The 18879-nt window shown below is 40.7% G+C and overlaps 1 protein-coding gene across 1 annotated transcript in view; it reads left to right on the top strand.

The window, feature by feature from the left end:
• The window catches only part of Rsbn1l (round spermatid basic protein 1 like), a 71801-nt gene that overhangs the window by 12241 nt on the left and 40681 nt on the right, over positions 1-18879 (top strand). Inside the window, exon 2 of the mRNA XM_045135818.1 lies at positions 9205-9321. Coding sequence (XP_044991753.1) covers positions 9205-9321 — 117 coding nt within the window. The remainder of the gene's footprint in view (positions 1-9204; positions 9322-18879) is intronic.

Below are 18879 nucleotides of genomic sequence, written 5' to 3'. Positions count from 1 at the left end.
ATACCTAACTTAATTTTTTCTATTTTTAACTAAATGCTTAAGTTTTTGCAGGCTGGGCATGTGTGGTACATGTCTTTAATCCTAGTGCTCAGGAGGCTGAGATAGGAGGATTGCTGTAAGTTCAAGGCCAGCCTGATACTAATTCCAGGTTAGCCTGGGCTAGAGTGAGGCCCTACTTTGAACCCTCCCCCCCTCCACCAAAAATCTATTTCACTCTTCCACTTAAGCAACATTTTATTTTCCTTGTTGATCTAGCTTAACATACACTAATTTCACAATCATCTCTCTCAATCTGTTATGGGTTGGTTATTTTTCTTATTGATTCTTTTTCTTTTGTTTTCTATTTGCTTGCTTACTCAGTAATCAAATATTATATAACCCTGATGTGCCACTGTGGGAATATAAAATGTGTGACCATTGTGAAAAATGGAGATAAGGGAAATGTATGCAGGTTTCTCAAAAAAATTAAAAATGGGGGCTTGCTGGGCATGGTGGCCCATGCCTTTAATTCCAGCACTTGGGAGGTAGAGGTAGGAGGATTGCTGTGAGTTTGAGGCCACCCTGAGACTACATAGTGAATTTCAGGTCAGCCTTGGCTACAGAGAGACCCTACCTCAAAAAAAGGGGGGGGCCCTGGAGAGACGGCATAGCAGTTAAGGCACTTGCTTGCAAAGCCGAAGGACCTAGGTTCAATTCCCCAGAATCCATGTAAGCCAGATGCATAAGGTAGCACATGTGTCTGGAGTTCATTTGCAGTGGCTGAAGGCCTGGCACATGCATTCTCTCACACTTTCTCTAAAACAAATAATAAAGTAAAAACTTAGAAAAAAATTAAAAATGGGGAGCTGGAGTGATGGCTCAGCACTTAAAGGCACTGACTATCTGGGTTTCATATCCCAGTATCTACGTAAAGCCAAATGCACAGACTGGTGCATGCTTCTGGAGTTTGTATGCAGCAGCAGGAGACCCTGACATACCTCTACTCATTCTCTTGACCTCTGTTTCTTTCTCTGAAATATTTTTAAAAATAAAAAAATATTTATTTATTTATTTATTTGGCAGAGAATGGGCGTGCTAGGGCCCCCAGCCACTGCAAATGAACTCCAGACACATGCGCCACCTTGTGCATCTGGCTAACGTGGGCCCTGGGGAATTGAACTGAGGTCCTTTGGTTTGCAGGCAAATGCCTTAACCACTAAGCCATCTCTCTAGCCCCCCCAATTTTTTTAAAATTAAAAATAGAACTGCCATTATTATCCAGAAATTCCATTTGTAGCTGGGTATGGTGACGCACGCCTTTAATCCCAGCACTGGGGAGGCAGAGGTAGGAGGATCTCATAATTTATTTTTTCACTAAACAATAGTTTATTCATTCCATTGAAGAATTAGGTAAACCTCAGAATATAAAACCAAGGCCAAACTATTTTTGCAGAATTAAAATGTGTTCAAGAAACCAGCCCCAATTTAAATGAAGTGGATTTCAACATGGGGATTATGTTCGGTGAGGAAGGTCACATTTCTCTAATAGATGAAAAGCCCCAATAAATAGCTTTCTTCTCTTAGGTACTTAGGAAGAAATTTTCTTTGTTGATGAGCTTTTTTTTTTTTTTTGGTAGTTCTTTTCCCTTCTCCTTTGGTTTCCTCATCCCATAGAGCTTCTTTAGACGCCAAGAGAAAAGTGTGTGCCCGTGAGCGCGTAAGTGTTGTGATTTGGATACCAGTTGTAAGTCTCCTTCCTCTTGGCCAAGCACTGCTCACTGAACAGCTTCATCCCTCTCATGGACTTCCAATCATTAGACCTGTCCTCTTCACCAAAGAGCCGGGCGCTCAGCCGAGACTCATGCAGTGCGTATTCTGAAAGCGAAGACATGTCTTGGGCCATAAGGAACAAGAGTCCTGCTGTGAGAGCTTGGTGTTCAGATGTTCTACACAGACACAACTGTTGGTTATCTTCATTTAGTGGAGTGACTGGAGGAGGACAGGGAATGACAGACTGACTGAGTACAGCTAGATCTGTGCCTTCCTGAATTACATCCTTACTTCCAAAGCCTTACCTGGACCTGACCTTTTTTCACCCACCTTATAATTTTATTATAGGAAAAAAGTAGGAGAAATTATACAATGATCCTGTAAATTCTCTTGTACTCAACAGCTGTTAATAGTTTATCATATGTGCACTGAATCATTTTGAAAGTGGGCTACAGGTGTCATGGCTTTTCATTCTCAATAGTACATCCTTTATTTCACAAAGCAAGAGCATCTTTTTATATAACCAGAATTACATTAGAGCACTTAATGCAAGTTACTCATATAGACAGTCCATGTACTAATTCTTCATTTTCCCCAACTCCCCATTTGTACTATACACACTATTTGTTTTAAAAGAACTATTCATCCCCTCCCCCCCACCACTTTTAAAGTTTTTTTGAGGTAGAGTCTCACTGTAGCCCATTTCCCTTTTTAAAAATATGCATTGATGGGATACCTTCCAGTGAGTTGTTGGCCAGGGAGGTCCCGGATGCCTCCAGAACATCATAGACCATTGCCAAAGCTCTTGGTTTCCCACCAGGACTAGAAGGTAAGACCCTATTGCTGAAGACTCCACATATTTGGGCTGCAAGGTCACTGAGAAATCTTGCTAGAGCTGAGCTGAAAACCTCTTCCATGATGACCAGCTGATAGAAAGCTGGAAAAACCTATGCTGCATGCAGTTCAATGGGAGAGAGAAATATATCACCAGTGGAGACAACAGTGGACACTGCAATCCTTAAATTTTGCCAGCCAAGCCAAATGAGCCAATGGATACAATAGTGGCATGTCTGTTATGGGGGAAACGAACCACTCTCTAATTGGGCTGGTGGCCTGCATGAATACATGCCCGATACTGAAAACCTGTGACAGGGAAGTCATGAGCCCTAGGGATGTAACATCTACTGATGTCTGGCTAAATGTATGTACTATGCTCACCAAACTGCCCAGTAAGCATTTAATGTTCATACCCATGTATTATTGCTTCTCTCACTTTGGGTTAGAGAAGCTTTTCTTTTCAGATGGTGGTGACATCTGGGATGACTAAAAAGGTGCCATGGTGCTGAGAAGTGACAGAGGAGTGTTCAGCACTGAAACATTTCTATCATACTTTCTAAGGCTCAGGGTCCTTTGTGGAAGAGGAAAGAAAGTAAGAGCCAAAGGAAGGGTAGGACTCCTTATACTGTGCTTCTCCAGACACAAAATAGCCTGGATATCTGTGACCTCACAGTGTCTGACAGTACCTACATAACATAGTAGAATTATATATGATGGATTGCCTAAAAACTATCGGAGACAGGGATATTGAAGACTAGTTTATTAGTAAAATGAAGTGATTTTAGTAATAAAATGATGGGTACATGTATATAGTTATGGTTGCTTGTATGAGTCATTGTATTAAAATGTTCTCCTTGATAAAGAAAAAGAATCATAGACTCCAGGAATAATAGAAATGACTCCTCAAATGTCAGTGTAGCCTCAGATTCTAAGAGCACAACAATGGAAGCTCCGTGATCAGTTCAGTTCAGTTCAGTTCAGTTCAGTTCAGTTCAGTTCAGTTCAGTTCAGTTCAGTTCGGTTCGGAAGTCCTGTGTTCTTACTTGACTGGAACTCACAAGTGCTTGAGAATCTCAGTGTCTGTCTTTCAGTTTTTACTGTAAGAACTGTACTCACCTTTTTAGCAAATTCTGTCTGTATGGATGAACAAACACTTTTTTTTTTCTGAGGCATGGTCTCATTCTAGCCCAGGCTACCCTGCCCTGGAACTCCCTATGTAGTCTCAGGGTGGCCTCAAACTCACAGCGATCCTCCTACCTCTGCCTCCCAGGTGCTGGGATTAAAGGCGTGCACCACCATGCCTGGCAGAGGAGTTGAATCTTTTAAAAATAATGTCTGCCTCATGTCTGTTACATTTCAGCCATTCCTTAATTTGGAAGGCTCTTTTCCTTCTAAGTTCCTAGAAGCCATTTGTCTGTTAATCCTTTGTTATATAACTCTTATCTACTGGGGAAGGTAGCACAGAAAAATTGAACTAGAAATAGAGCTTTTATGTGCAGGCTGTATGTTAGGAACTTATTTTGTTAGCTACACACAATAGAACATTTGTGGTTTAAGGAATTCCCATTGCATTTATTATTTTTTTTTAAACTTTATTGACAGTCTCTGTAAATGTAGACAGGAAAGCATGATCATAGTCCCCTTCTACCATTCGTCACTTCCCCCCCTCTGGAATCCCACTTCCACTGACTTACTCCTTCCTTCCATTTATTTATTTATTTACTTATTTGCAAGCAGAGAGGGAGAGAGATAGAAGAGAGGCAGGCACAGAGAGAATAGGCATGCCAGGGCCTGTAGCCACTGCAACCTAACTCCAGACACATGTGCCCCTTGTGCATCTGGCTTATGTGGGTCCTGGGGAGTTGAACCTGGGTCCTTTGGCTTCACAGGCAAATGCCTTAACCACTAAGCCATCTCTGCAGCCCTGACTGCTTCTTTTAAACAAGTCTGTCTTCTATTTTGATGTCGCCATTTCCCCCTCCCCCCTTCCTATCATGCAGGTTTTGTGTAGGTAGTAGGTTCAGCCACTCTGACGTCATGAATGCAGATGCTACTTTGTGTCTGGAAAGATAGCATTGCAATCATTCCTCCTTTTCCTTTGGCTCTTACATTCTTTCTGCCACCACTTCTGCAATGGTCCCTGAACCTTAGAGAGTGTGATAGAGATGTCTCACTTAATGCTGAACATGCCACCGTCATTTTTTAAAAAATTTATTATTTATTTACTTTTGGTTTTTCAGGGTAGGGTCTTGCTGTACTCCAGGGTGACCTGAAATTCACTATGTAGTCTCAGGGTAGCTTTGAATTTACAGCGAGCCTCCTACCTCTGCTGCCCAAGTGCTGGGACTAAAGACGTGTGCCACCATGTCCAGCTAGATTTTATTTTTACTTATTTATTTATTAGAGACAGAGAGAGAGAACATGGGCATGCCAGGGCCTCTAGCTACTGCAAACAAACTCCAGACACATGTTGTACCAAATGTATCTGGCTTACATGGGTCACTGCATCTGGGTCCTTAAGCTTTTTAGGCAAGTGCCTTAACTTCTAAGCCATCTCTCCAGCCCACCACTGTCCTTTTTTTCTCAGTACTTTGGTGAGTTTTGAGTCTCTTCAGTGGTCACCACCATCTGAAAAGAGAAGCTTCTCTAACCAAAAGTGACATTAGCATTAATATATGTGCATAAATATAGGTAATTAGAGTATAGTTTGGTGGATATAATATGTCCATTTAGCCAGACAACAGTAGTTGTTTCCCCCCTAGAGCTTATGACCTCTGTACTCCCCAGCCATAAGCTTTTGATTAGGTTTTCAGTACCACTCCCTTTTGTGGAACGAGCCTCAAATCCAATTAGAGAGCACTTGGTTTCCCCCATAACAACAGACATGCCACCATTACATCAGTACATGTATTTGACCTGGCTGTCCAACTGTAAAGCTTTCAGGGTCCACTGCTGGTTAAGACTGTTCAGTTTTCTCCTCACACAGACTGCATATCTCTTTCCAGCACCCTGACAGCTAGGCAACAGGGAGGAGGCTTCCAGCTCAACTCTAGCCTGGTTTCTCAGTGACCTGCAGCCCAAACATGTGGTGTTTTCAGCAGTAGGGTCTTACCATCTAGTTATGGTGGGTAACCAAGAGCCTTGGCAATAGCCTGTAAATTTTTTTTCTTTTTTTTTGAGGTAGGGTCTCACTCTAGCTCAGGCTAACCTGGAATTCACTATGTAGTCTCAGGGTGGCCGTGAACTCACAGTGATCCTCCTACCTCTGCCTCCTGAGTACTGGATTAAAGGTGTGTGCCACCATACTTGGATAGCTGTAATGTTTTGAGGGCATCATGGCCCTCCCTAACCAATAACTTGTTGGAAGTTATCCCACCCCAGACACTGAAATTTTTTTGTAACAATCTATGGTTTTTCCCATAGAGTACTTCTGCCCAAATGCTCTTTACTTATTTATTTTTTTTCTGAGGGAAGCCCAGCTGGCTGGTCTTTTAATTTTTTTATTTTAATTTTTGGTTTCTCCAAGGCAGGATCTCACTCTAGCCCAGGTTGACCTGGAATTCACTATGGAGTCTCAGGGTGCCTTCGAACTCACGGCAATCCTACCTCTGCCTCCCAAGTGCTGGGATTAAAGGTGTGCGCCACCACACCCAGCTTTTTTTTTTTAATGCAAGAGAGAGAGAGCGAGAGAGAGAGGGGGGAAAGATAGAGAAAGAAAGAATTGGGTTTCAGGGCCTCCAGCTACTGTATTTGAACTCCAGACGCGCGTGCCACCTACTGTGCATGAGCAACGTTGCACACTTGCTTTACCTTGCATCACCTTGCATCTGGCTTACGTGGTTCTGTAGAGTTGAAGAGTCTGTAGAGTTGTAGAGTTTGTGGAGTCCTTAGGCTTTGCAGGCAAGCACCTTAACTGCAAAGCCATCTCTCCAGCCATTACTTACTTACTTTTTAACATATATAGTATTAGCTAGTGAAGAAGTATGTTTCCATATGGCTCATTTCATAACATACTTAATTTTGATTAATTTTCCTTCCACCCCTCCTCTTTTCTATTCCTTCCCCTGACTCCACTTAGACCATTTCACCCCCATTATTCTGCCCCTCTAATTTACTAGTTTTTATCTCTAAGATGTGGTATGAAAGATTAAAATTTTTAAAAATATTTTATTTTTATTTATATTTAAAAGAGAAAGAGGGAGAGAAAAAGTCAGGGAGAAGGAGAATGGGCATGCCAGGGCCTTTAGCTGATGCCAACAGACTCCAGAAGCATGTACCACCTTGTGCATGTGGCTTATGTGGGTCCTGGAGAATTGAACCTGGATCCTTTTGCTTTGCAGGCAAGTGCCTTAACTGCTAAGCTATCCCTTCAGTTTGGCATGAGAGCTTTAAACTAGAATCTATAGAAACCTGGATAGGAATTGTTCCAGTTTTGTTATATATAGTCCGTCTCTGTCACTGGAAAATTCATTTGAATTCTCTGGGCACCAGTTTTCTTCTCTGTAAAATGGTGTAGATGAGATTGCTAAATAGTTTCCTGTGATAAAACTAGTTTTGTGGAAAGTATTCTGGCAGTTGGCTGCTCCAGTATTCTTTCATCTGTTCTTTTTTTTTTTTTCATTAAAAATTCATGTATTTGTGTGTGAGGTGGTGGGTGGGGGAGGTGCCAGTGTCTGTTGCAGCTGTAAATGAATGTCTTATGATGCTTGTGCCATGTCTGGCTTTATATTGGCAATTGAACCCAGTCCAACAGATTTTGCAAGCAAGAGCTTTTAACCACTGAGCCATCTTCCCAGCCACTGCTCTTTTCTTGTCATACCTCCACTATATCTTCTTGTTATGTATTTTATAAGTTCAAGTTTAAATTTAGAATGTAGATTCTTAAAGTCTTTATGCTCTCTATTTAATATCACAATTTCACAAGCTAGCCATTTATGTCATATTCTTTTTTTTTTTTTTTTTTTTTTGGTTTTGCAAGGTAGGGTCTCACTCTAGCACAGGCTGACCTGGAATTCACTATGGAGTCTCAGGGTGGCCATGAACTCATGACACCTTCCTACCTCTGCCTCCCAAGTGCTGGGATTGAAGGTGTGCGCCACCACACCTGGCTTGTCCTATTCTTCTTTAAAGGTAGAAGGGTAAGGGAACTAACATCTTGTCTTAGTATAGCAAGCTCTGTGTAGTCATTTTATACTTCATTTAGATCATATAGTAACTCTACTCTGTGAGGAAGTTATCAACCACCATTTTATAAGTTAGGAAACCAGTGTTACGTTACCCATACATGCATGTGCAATTTCAGAGTTCGTGCTTCTCAATTGTGTTTATCTATTTAAGTAAGAGCAACTGTTGCAGTCAGGTTCGCATTGCTGGTAGAAATCACCCAACCAAAGGGCAGCCTGCTTGTGGGAAAAAGAGGTTTATTTTGCCTTTCAGTCTCTAGGGGAAGCTCCATGATGGCAGGGAAAATGATGGCAGGAGCAGAGGGTGGACATCACCCCCGGCCAACATAAGGTGGACCATAGCAACAGGAGAGTGTGCCAAACACTGGCATGGGGAAACTGGCTATAAAACCCATAAGCCTGCCTCCAACAATACACCGCCTCCAGGAGCCTTCAATTCCCAAGTCTCCATCAGCTGGGAACCTAGCATTCAGAACACCTAAGCTTATGGGGGACACTTGACTCAGACCACCACAAGCAACCAGTTATTTCCTGTGATTTGAAATTAGTCTAATATAGTAGTTGGAATGAAAAAAGTCATTTAAGTAAAATGTAGGCTGGAAAGGTGGCTTAGCCAATAAAGTGATTGCCCCTAAGCTGAAGCGCCCGAGCCCCGTTATTGGGCCCTAAGTAAAAAGCTGGGTTGACACAGTGTGGTGCTGGCCTTCCCCTGCGTGCTGACACTGGGGACAGAACTTCTTGAAGCTTGAAGCAGGCCCAGCAAAGAAGAGCATGAGACTCCAGAGTGAGAAACCTGGCCTGAGATGAGGTGGGCAGGTAAGGATCAACCCAGAAATTGACCTCTGACCTCCACACATGTACAGTGGCACATGTGCACTTATACTTACACTTGAACATGTGCACACACAATATACAATAAACTATTTTTAAAAAATTAAAAGAAATGTTTAGCTGGGCGTGATGGCGCATGGGAGGCAGTGTAGGAGGATAGCCGTGAGTTTGAGGCCACCCTGAGACAACAGAGTGAATTCCAGGTCAGCATCAGCTAGAGTGAGACCTCCACCTTGAAAAACCGAAGAAAAAAGTTTAGTGACAGTTTTGTTTTCATTTGTGTGTGTGTATAGGTTTGTGTTCCATGGTTCCATAGTACCATGTGTGGAGGTCGGAGGACAATCTTGAGGTGTTGGTCCTTGTTTTCCACGTTGTTTTGCCACTAAGAAGGCCAGACTAGCTGGCCGATAAGCATTAGGATTCTTCTGACTGTTCTAGGCATGTTGGGATAACAGATGCATGTGCCACTCTGAGTCTGGCTTTGAATGTGTGTGATGGGTATCTGAACTCTAGTAGCAGGCTTGTGATGCAAGCATCTTTGACCATTGAACCAACACCTCTAGCCCTAAGCCCCAGTGATAATATTTTCTGTTTTATCTTTTAGATAAAATCAAAGAAAAAATTAAGGAGAGAAACAAGGAAAAAGAGAGAGAAAAAAAGAAGCATAAAGTAATGAGTGAAATCAAGAAGGAGAATGGAGATGTAAAGATTTTGCTAAAAAGTAAGTCTATATCAGTGATTTTTTACTATATTACACTCTGGTATACTTACTAGCTAAGCAATTAAAGTAACTGCAATTTCCTACTGATTTTGCTAAGAATATGAATGCTGAAGTAAACAGCAAATGTCGCATCAGGAAATTGAGGTCTTCATGATAGCAGGTCTTTGTTGTCTTGATTTAGTGAGTCATAAAAGGTTTTGCTGGCTAAGTTTCACTAAACAATTAGATTCCTTATATTATTTTAAAATAATTTATCTTGTTCTATGTTTGCACTATTAGTTTTTTCATATTTGACTATTATAAAATAAAAAGTTAAGCCAGGCCTGGTGGCCGCATGACTTTAATCCCAGCACCCAGGAAGCAGAGGTAGGAGGATCGCCATGAGTTCGAGGCCCCCTTAGACTCCATAGTGAATTCCAGGTCAGCCTGGGCTAAAGTGAGTCCCTATGTCAAAAAACAAAACAAAACAAAAAACTAAAATGAAGAGTTAAAACAATTTTTAGCATGGTAGAGATGGAGCAAGAAATTCTCTTTTTAGAAATACTGGTAGTCTCACCATATGGTAGTATAAGACTGAGAGGAACGGTTTATTCTGAGTTCATCAGAATGGTCACTGTTACTCTATTTCTTATCTGCTAAAGAATATCCTGTCATGGATAAAATAGAGAACATCTTTTTGTTTCCTGGTTTTTCTTTTTCTTTTTCTTTTTCTCCTGTGCCATTTAATTCCTGCTTTATATGTGAGATCAGTTGGGAAGAATAATTTGAGGTTAAATGGTTTGGCAGTAGTATAATATAAACCTACCAGTAAATCTAAACTTTTTCAGAGAGAATTTATGATGGTAAAACAGTTGTAATTCACTGAGGCAGTCAGAAGAATCAATGTCATCCTGGTAAATTCACAGTTGCTGATCAGAACACGTGACTGATTAATTTCAGGTTAGATGATACTGATAAACTACAAGAGAAAAATAACCTGTAGTACTGCATGTACAGTTAAGTAATTGATTAGTTTATGTTACTTAAGGTAAATGTAGTAGACTCCATTTTCATTTCATTCTTGATCATGTGCCAAATGTTCTTTGGTGGCCCTTTATATAAACTCTTTTTTTGTACAAGATAGAATTTTATTTTCTACAATATTCTTTCCACTTTGTGATCGAATGCTATACCCCCACTTTTAGCCTTGAAGAATGATGTGAGAATTTAGGGTGGTGGATACTTGGTTAATGTTCTTGATCCTTCTGTTCTCCTGCTTTTGCCCATGTGCTCTTTAATTAGATTGTAAGCCTTTCAGGCAGAAGTTGAGTTTACCACAGAGCAGCTAATGATGAATGCCTAAAATGTTTGCTTAATGTTGCTGTACTTTGTTGGCTTTAGTCAAGTAGACATTACTTGTTTAGTCAAATGGTTGTTTTCTTCCTTATTTGAATGTACATTGATACAAATTTCCATCCCTGTAGAAAAGACTACTTTTTATAAAAGCACGTATGTTTTTCAGAGTACTAGATCCCTAATATACCACTTGTGAATTATATGCATCTAGAGATTATACATGCAAATAATTAACAAATAGCCTGCTAAACTGAGATTTTCTAGGAATATACATTATTAACTTGACATTGTAGTAGATGGAAAATTTAGGAGACATTTTGAACTGATTTAAGGTAAAACAAGTGCTACAAAAGGAAAAAAAAAAAGAAAGAAGCTATGACATAACATTGTTTGATACTAGCATTTGAGAGTAGAAAAGACACTGTCTTTATTACATGTTGATCTCATTTCCTTTGGGTTTTCCTTAACAAATGTGTTGAACCTGACTGTGGTGGCTCATACTTAAAATCCCAGCCCTTGGGAGACTGGAGTACATGGATTAGAAATCTCAGGTCATCTTTAACTACATAGTGAGTTCCCGGCCAGCTGGATTACATAGCAAAACCCTGTTTCAAAATACAGAAAAGAAAAAAATAATTTAAAAAATTTTGTATGGCTCTTTGTGTATATGTATACACACAATTATATCTATTTTTTTTTCCTGTGTTTTTTTTGAAGTAGTGTCTCTCTCTGGTCCAGGCTTACTTGTAATTCAGTCTGTAGGCTCAGGCTGGCCTTGAACTCAGTGATCCTTCTACCTCAGCCTCCTGAGTGCTGAATTACAGGTTTGAGCCAGCATGCCTGGCTTCTGAAAAAACAGTATTTTTTTCAAGGTAAGGTCTCGCTCTAGCTCAGGCTGACCTGGTATTCACTATGTAGTTTCAGGGTAGTCTTGAACTCTTGGCAGTCCTCCTAGGTGCTGGATTAAAGGTGTGTGCCACCATGCCCGGGTCTGAAATATCTTTTTTTTTTTTTTTTTGAGGTAGGGTCTCACTCTAGTCCAGGCTGACCTGGAATTCACTATGGAGTCTCAGGGTGGCCTCGGACTCACGGTGATCCTCCTACCTCTGCCTCCCGAGTGCTGGGATTTAAGGCGTGCGCAAGCACGCCTGGTTGAAATATTTTATTTATTTATTTATTTTTATTAACAACTTCCATGATTGTGAATAATATCCCATGGTAATGCCCTCCCTCCCCCACTTTCCCCTTTGAAACTCCATTCTCCATCATATCCCCTCCCTCTCTCAATCAGTCTCTCTTATTTTGATGTCATGATCTTTTCCTCCTATTATGATGGTCTTGTGTAGGTGGTATCAGGCACTGTGAGGTCATGGATATCCAGGCCATTTTTATTTATTTATTTATTTAATTTATTTATTTATTAAGAGTCAGAGAGAGAGGGAGAGAGAGAAGGAGTGAGTATGGGTGTGCCAGGGCTTTTAGCCACTCAAACAAACCCCAGATGCATGTGCCACTATATGCATCTGGCTTACATGGGACCTGGAGAATCGAAAACCTGGGTCCTTAGGCTTTGCAGGCAAGTGCCTTAACCTCTAAGCCATCTCTCTAGCCCTGAAATATTTCTTAATAGAAAAGTTTTGTTAGTGTATTATATGGACAGGATGGGATTATTTGATCTCTTAACTAGTTTAAAGGAACAAATCAATTACATAAATTTACTTAGTGGCTCTTCTCCTTTTGTATCAGAATCAACAACCTACTTTTTCTGAGCCCATGTATGTGTTCCAGTCATTGTTACTTGGCTTATTAAGTTGTAAAAATCTGCATGTTCTGATACTAGTAATTTTTTGGTTTTCGAGGTAGGGTCTCACTCTAGCCCAGGCTGACCTGGAATTCACTCTTAATTCTCAGGGTGGCCTCAAACTTAAAGCATTCCTCCTACGTCTGCCTCCCCAGTGCTGGGATTAAAGGCGTGTGCCACCACACCCGACCAATATTAGTGATTTTTAAAAACATTTTTATACCTGTTTTTTTCATGATTGGTTTTCAAGTGTGTGTCTTTATTATTATTTGTTTTCACCTCTCCTTTTTAAAACAAGGTCTCATCAGGCTGGTCTGAGCTCTTAACTTTACTGTCTTATCTTCCTGAGTGCTGACTGAGATTACAGGTATATGCCACCATACCCAGCATACATGCTATCTTTGTACTTGTTCTGTGTATTTTTTTCTCTCTTTGTGTGGGTGTCCCTTTCTTACTGTATATATACATCTGCATTTTTCTCTATTTCTAAATCCCCTGTTCTGTTTGACACATATTTGCTCTCAGTCTCTGTATCTGTGGTGCTTGGTGTATGTGTGCACATTTGTGACCCATTATGTATATGCATCTGTGGCTCTGAATGTGTGTCTGTCTTCCCTTAAACTCTTACTTTTAAATGTAAATACATTTAGCTGGGCGTGGTGGCGCATGCCTTTAATCCCAGCACTTGGGAGGCAGAGGTAGGAGGATCGCTGTGAGTTCAAGGCCACCCTGAGACACCATAGTGAATTCCAGGTCAGCCTGGGCTAGAGTGAGACCCTACCTCGAAAAACAAAAACAAAAAACAAAAAACAACAAAAAAAAAGTAAATACATTTAGAGTCCTGGTTACTTAGATGGCAGTTCTCTTCTTTCTGTTCTTGGTACATCTCAGGGTATTGGACTCTGTTAAAAGAATTATACACTTAGAGTAATTGTACTTTAAATACAGTTTTAGGGCACGAGAGATGGCTTAACCATTAAAGGCACTTGCTTGCAAAATCTGATGGCTTGGGTTTTATTCCCCAGTACCCACATAAAGCCAGATGCACAAAGTGGTGCATGTTTCTGGTATTTGTTTGTAGTGGCAAGAGGCCCTGGCATGCCCATGCTCGTTCTCATTCGTTTTCTCTTTCTTTCTCTCTGTGCTTGCAAATAAATAAATAACAGTCTTTAAAATGAGTATGTTTTAATTTAACAGAATAATGTTGATATTCAGCATGTTTTTATTTTCCTGAAGTATTTTAGAATTTTCTACGTATGCTTCTAATGTATTGCATATGTAGAGGTAGGAAATGAGCGAGCAGTAAGTTCTTCAATCCATTCAGTGCTAGTGCTTCGTTTTGGTTTGATGTAAAGAGTAAAGGGTCTATCCTGGGTTCCTGAGGCTGCTTTCATGTGTTGTGAAAGGCTAGGACAGCTCACAGGAATCAGCGTATTGGTTACTCATAGCTATTCTTTATTAGGAAGGAATAAGAGTAAAATCGTCACAGAGGAAAGTTACATGGGACAGTGTCTACAAGAAACCAGGCACAAATTTCCAAGCGTCTTCAGTGGAGTCACAGGGTGTGTTTAGTTCAGTAACAAATTGTGACAACATATGTGAATGTTGTCCATCAGATAGGCTCATTAGATACACAGGGTTTTATTTGGAGTTGATCACATTGACACCATCTGCCTTACATGGACCAAAACTCCATAAGGACACAAGGATTGAGCATACACTATATCGTTTGTATAAATGTGAGCAGTGTACCAGTGTTACCAGAGATTAGTGCTGAAATGTAAATTACCAAATACCAACCAAGTACCAGCTTTACAAGCGGTCCTTTCTAAGCATAGCAGTTTCAGGTATATTATCTCTTAAGTACTACACTGTGCTCGGTGTAGTATCTTATCACAAAGCAGTTTGCTAGGGGAATATAACTCCTTGATGTCAATTGTAAGAATCTCTTACTTATTTCTTGATAGTTTGCAGTTTTTTAAAAAACTTGTGTGTTAGGTGTATGTGTAATGTGTTTTATGCGTTTGTGTGCCCTTGCCGAGCCCTGTGCACTTGCCTGCGGTGGCTGGAGCAGAATGTCTCATGTCCTGTTCCAGTTCCATTGCTCTTCTGTCTGTTCTCATTTTCAACTGGAGTCACTCACTGATACCTGAGCTTGTTTTTTGGTAGCTTGAGAGATTCTGTGATCTCTGCTTCCCTTTGCAGTGCTGGGGCTATAGGTGGAGGTGGCCATGCGCAGCTGTTTATATGGGATCTGTAGATTTGAACTGAGATGGTTTCAGCCCTCACCTCCCCTGGGCCCTCATGTTTGCACAGGAAGCAAACTTGACTGCTGAGCCTCTCTTCAGCTCTTAGTTTGCCTTTCCCATTGCCACTATTACAATACTTCTTACTGGTTCATCCGTACCACTAGGAAACAGTAAATGTTTTGTTGATTTTATTTCAAAGTCATGTGGCTTAATGACTGGGTATTTTTATATTTTTTATTTTAGAAATGTGTGAATGTAGTAGGATATTAAATATTTCCATTCCAATGAGGCTTTGTTTATTTTGAAAATAAGTTGTACAAATTTTGCATGTATTGTGGCGTTCAAAAGTGCTGTTAATCACACCTGTGCCCTTAAATATTCTTAGTTCATTTATTTATTTATTTTCAGTCTTTTTGTGATTCTGGGTTTTTTTTGGGGGGGGGGTTGCTGAGGACAGAACCCAGGTCCTTATCCACTGAGCTAAATCCTTGACCCCCTTTTAAGTGTAAGTTACATTTTTTATTTATTTATTTATTTATTTATTTATTTATTTATTTATTTGAGAGTGACAGACACAGAGAGAAGGACAGATAGAGGGAGAGAGAGAGAGAATGGGCGCGCCAGGGCTTCCAGCCTCTGCAAACGAACTCCAGATGCGTGCGCCCCCTTGTGCATCTGGCTAACGTGGGACCTGGGGAACTGAGACTCGAACCGGGGTCCTTAGGCTTCACAGGCAAGCGTTTAACCGCTAAGCCATCTCTCCAGCCCTACATATTTTTTTTTAATATGTTTGTTTTTGAGGTAATGTCTCACTGTAGCCTTGGGTGACCTGGAACTCACTCTGTAGTTCTATGTTGGCCTCGAACTTTTCGCTGTCCTCCTGCCTCAGTCTCCTGAATGCTGGGATTAAAGGCGTGTGCCACTATACCCATGGCATGCCTGACATTTTAAATTTATTGCTATTTTTGTTTCTTGCTTGGATTTTGTTTACATATGTAAACTTCTTTCACTTGTTTCACTCTTTTGTTATTATTTTTATTTTCATTCTTTTTAAAATTCAAGTTTTATTTATTTTTTGAGGGGGTTTTGGGGGTGGGGGTGAGAGGTGGGGAGGGTTTAGTGTAGTCTAGACTAGCCTCAAACTAACTATGTAATGGAGACTGACCTTGCACTCCTGATTTTCCTGCCTCCATCTCTCAAGAGCTGAAATTATAGGCATGTGCTACCATACCTGCTTTTATTGGGTGATGGGGATCAAACCCAAGGGTTTGTACATGCTAGGCAAACACTTTACCAACTGAGCTACATGTGTCCCTAGTTTTTGTTCTTAAGATATCTGACTTATTTACCTGAATAATATGTTTTGAAGTATATGCGTAGACAGAATCTGTTGACATTCTTCAAATGTAGCTTTAAAACTTCTTATAGGTAGAATAGTCAGAGAATTAACATCTTGCTTTTTAGGATTTTATAAACCTATCCATGCTGACAGATTCTCTTTCAGTGTCTCATGATGATACTAAATTTGTTCTTCATTGCATACTTAAGAATTAATTTCTCCTGTGAATTCTTAGAAGTAATAATTTGTTATTAACATTAAACTTCATTGTTAAAGACTTGCTGATCAAATTGAGATAACTTATGTTTTTTCTAGGTATAAGGTTTCTGGTATTCATGTCCGGAAAAAAACTTGCCTAAAAGAGAGATGAGGGAAATACTGTAAAACTTTAAAGCGTCTTTTTGTGATATGGTGATTTTCTCTTGTTTTGTTTTTGAGGCAGGGTTTCAGTCTATCCTAGACTGGCCTAGAACTCACCACATAGCTCAAGTTGACCTTGAACTTGCAGCAATCCTCTTGCCTCAGCCTCCTGAGTTCTAGTTTATAAGTGTGTGCCCAGCTGAGACAAGATATTTATAGTTTAAGTACACTGTGATTGATTATATTGTGTTTATGTGTGCATGTAGATTCTCTAGCTAAATAGTCTGTGTTGATTTATCTTTTTTTTTTTGTTTGTTTTTTTGTTTTGGTTTTTTGAGGTAGGGTTTCACTCTAGTCTAGGCTGACCTGGAATTGAATTCACTCTGTATTCTCAGGGTGGCCTCGAACTCACAATGCTCCTCCTACCTTTGCCTCCTAAGTGCTGGGATTAAAGGCATGAGCCACCACACCCTGCATTTTTTCTTTTTTTAAATTGATGACTTCTAATACTTACAGACAATAAACCATATTTCCCTCCCCTCCCCCACTTTTCCCTTCACAACTCTGCTCTCCATCATATGCCATCCTTCTCTCCGTTAGTCTCTCATTTATTTTGATGTCATCATCTTTTTCTCCTATTATGAGAGTCTTGTGAAGGTAGTGCGAGGCACTGCGAGGTCATGGATATCCAGGCCAATTTCTCTCTGGACAGTTGGATTGTAAGGAGTCATGCCCTTCCTTTGGCTCTTACATTCTTTTTTTTTTTAAATTTATTTTATTTTATTTTATTTATTTGAGAGCGACAGACACAGAGAGGAAGACAGATAGAGGGAGAGAATGGGCGCGCCAGGGCTTCCAGCCTCTGCAAACGAACTCCAGACACGTGCGCCCCCTTGTGCACTGGCTAACGTGGGACCTGGGGAACCGAGCCTCGAACTGGGGTCCTTAGGCTTCACAGGCAAGCGCTTAACCGCTAAGCCATCTCTCCAGCCCGGCTCTTACATTCTTTCTGCCACCTCTTCTGCAATAGACCCTGAGCCTTGGAGGGTGTGATAGAGATGTTTCAGTGCTGGACACTCCTCCATCACTTCTCAGCACTGTGTTGCCTTTTGGGTCATCCCAGTGTTCACTGCCATCTGAAAAGAGAAGTTTCTATAACCAAAAGTGAGAGTAGCATTAATATATGAATATGAACATGAAATTTAATTCTTTCAGGGCAGTTTGCTGAGCATAATGTATACATTTATTCAGACAAGAGCAGGCTTTATACCCCTAAGGATCACGACTTACCCTGCCATATGCTTTTGATTAGGTATTTCAGTACCAGGCATGTATTCCCTCCCATAGAGCAGCAGGTCTCCAGTCCAATTAGTGAGCTGTTGGTTTCCCCCAGAGCAGACATACCACTATTGCACCCATTTGATCATTTGGCCTGTCTGGCCAAACCTGAGGCTTCCAGTGTCTACTGTTTTTTATCACTGGTGACTTCTGTCTCCCATAGGGCTTCATGCAGTGCAGCTTTTTCCAGCTTTCAGTGCAGCTTTTTCCAGCTTTCAGTTGGCTGGACTACAGGGAGAGGTTTTCAGCTCAGCACCAGCTTGATTCTTCAGTGACCTTGCTGCCCATGCATGTGAAGTCTTCAGCAATAGGGTCTTACCATCTGTTACTTGTGGGAAACCAAGGGTGAATGATCTTTTATTTCTTTATAATTTCTGAGTCCATAGGTTTTTTTTCTCTTGTTTACAGAAACTCTTTAATATAAGCTTTTATTTATTTGTTTGTTTGTTTGTTTGTTTATTTATTTATTTATTTATATATATCTGCAAGAAAAGAGAGAGTGAGTGAGTGAGTATGGGTGTGCCAGGGCCTCTTGCCACTCACTCACTGTGAACTCCAGACGCATGTGCCATTTTGTATATCTGGCTTATGTGGGCCCTGGGGTATTGAACTTGGGTTGTCAGGCCCTACAGGTAAGTGCTTTTATTCACCAAGCGATCTCTCCAGCCCCATATATAAGCTTTTAATATTCCCTTTCCCCTATGTCTGTCTTTCTACCTTTAAAAAAATTTTTTTCTTGACCATTCAGTAAGACTAGTTAAGGGTATGGTATGGTGCATCATGGACAACAATACATTAATGAAGGACTAAAAAGAATATTTTTTGAGAGAGAGAAAGAAGAGGAGGGAGGGAGGGAGAATGGGTGCATCAGGACCTTCAGCCTGCTGTGAACGAAGTCCAGACCTGTGTGCTCTCTTGTGTGCGTGTGCAGTATTGTGGCTTGCATCTTTGTATGTCTGGCTACGTGGGATCTGGAGATTTGAACATGACTTCTTAGGCTTTGCAGGCAAGTGCCTTGACCGCTAATAAGCTATCTCTCCAGCCCTCTTTTCTTATTTATCCTTTTACTAGCATATGGGTTTCACTGGAGCTTAAGGTATAAGAGGTGATTGTACTTTTGCCATCTTTGTTTTAGG

The sequence above is a fragment of the Jaculus jaculus genome, chromosome 16 (genome assembly GCF_020740685.1).
Source record: "Jaculus jaculus isolate mJacJac1 chromosome 16, mJacJac1.mat.Y.cur, whole genome shotgun sequence".
Classification (NCBI taxonomy): domain Eukaryota; kingdom Metazoa; phylum Chordata; class Mammalia; order Rodentia; family Dipodidae; genus Jaculus; species Jaculus jaculus.
Note: the sequence above shows the minus strand (reverse complement) of the source record. Positions and strands in the feature narration are given on the sequence as shown.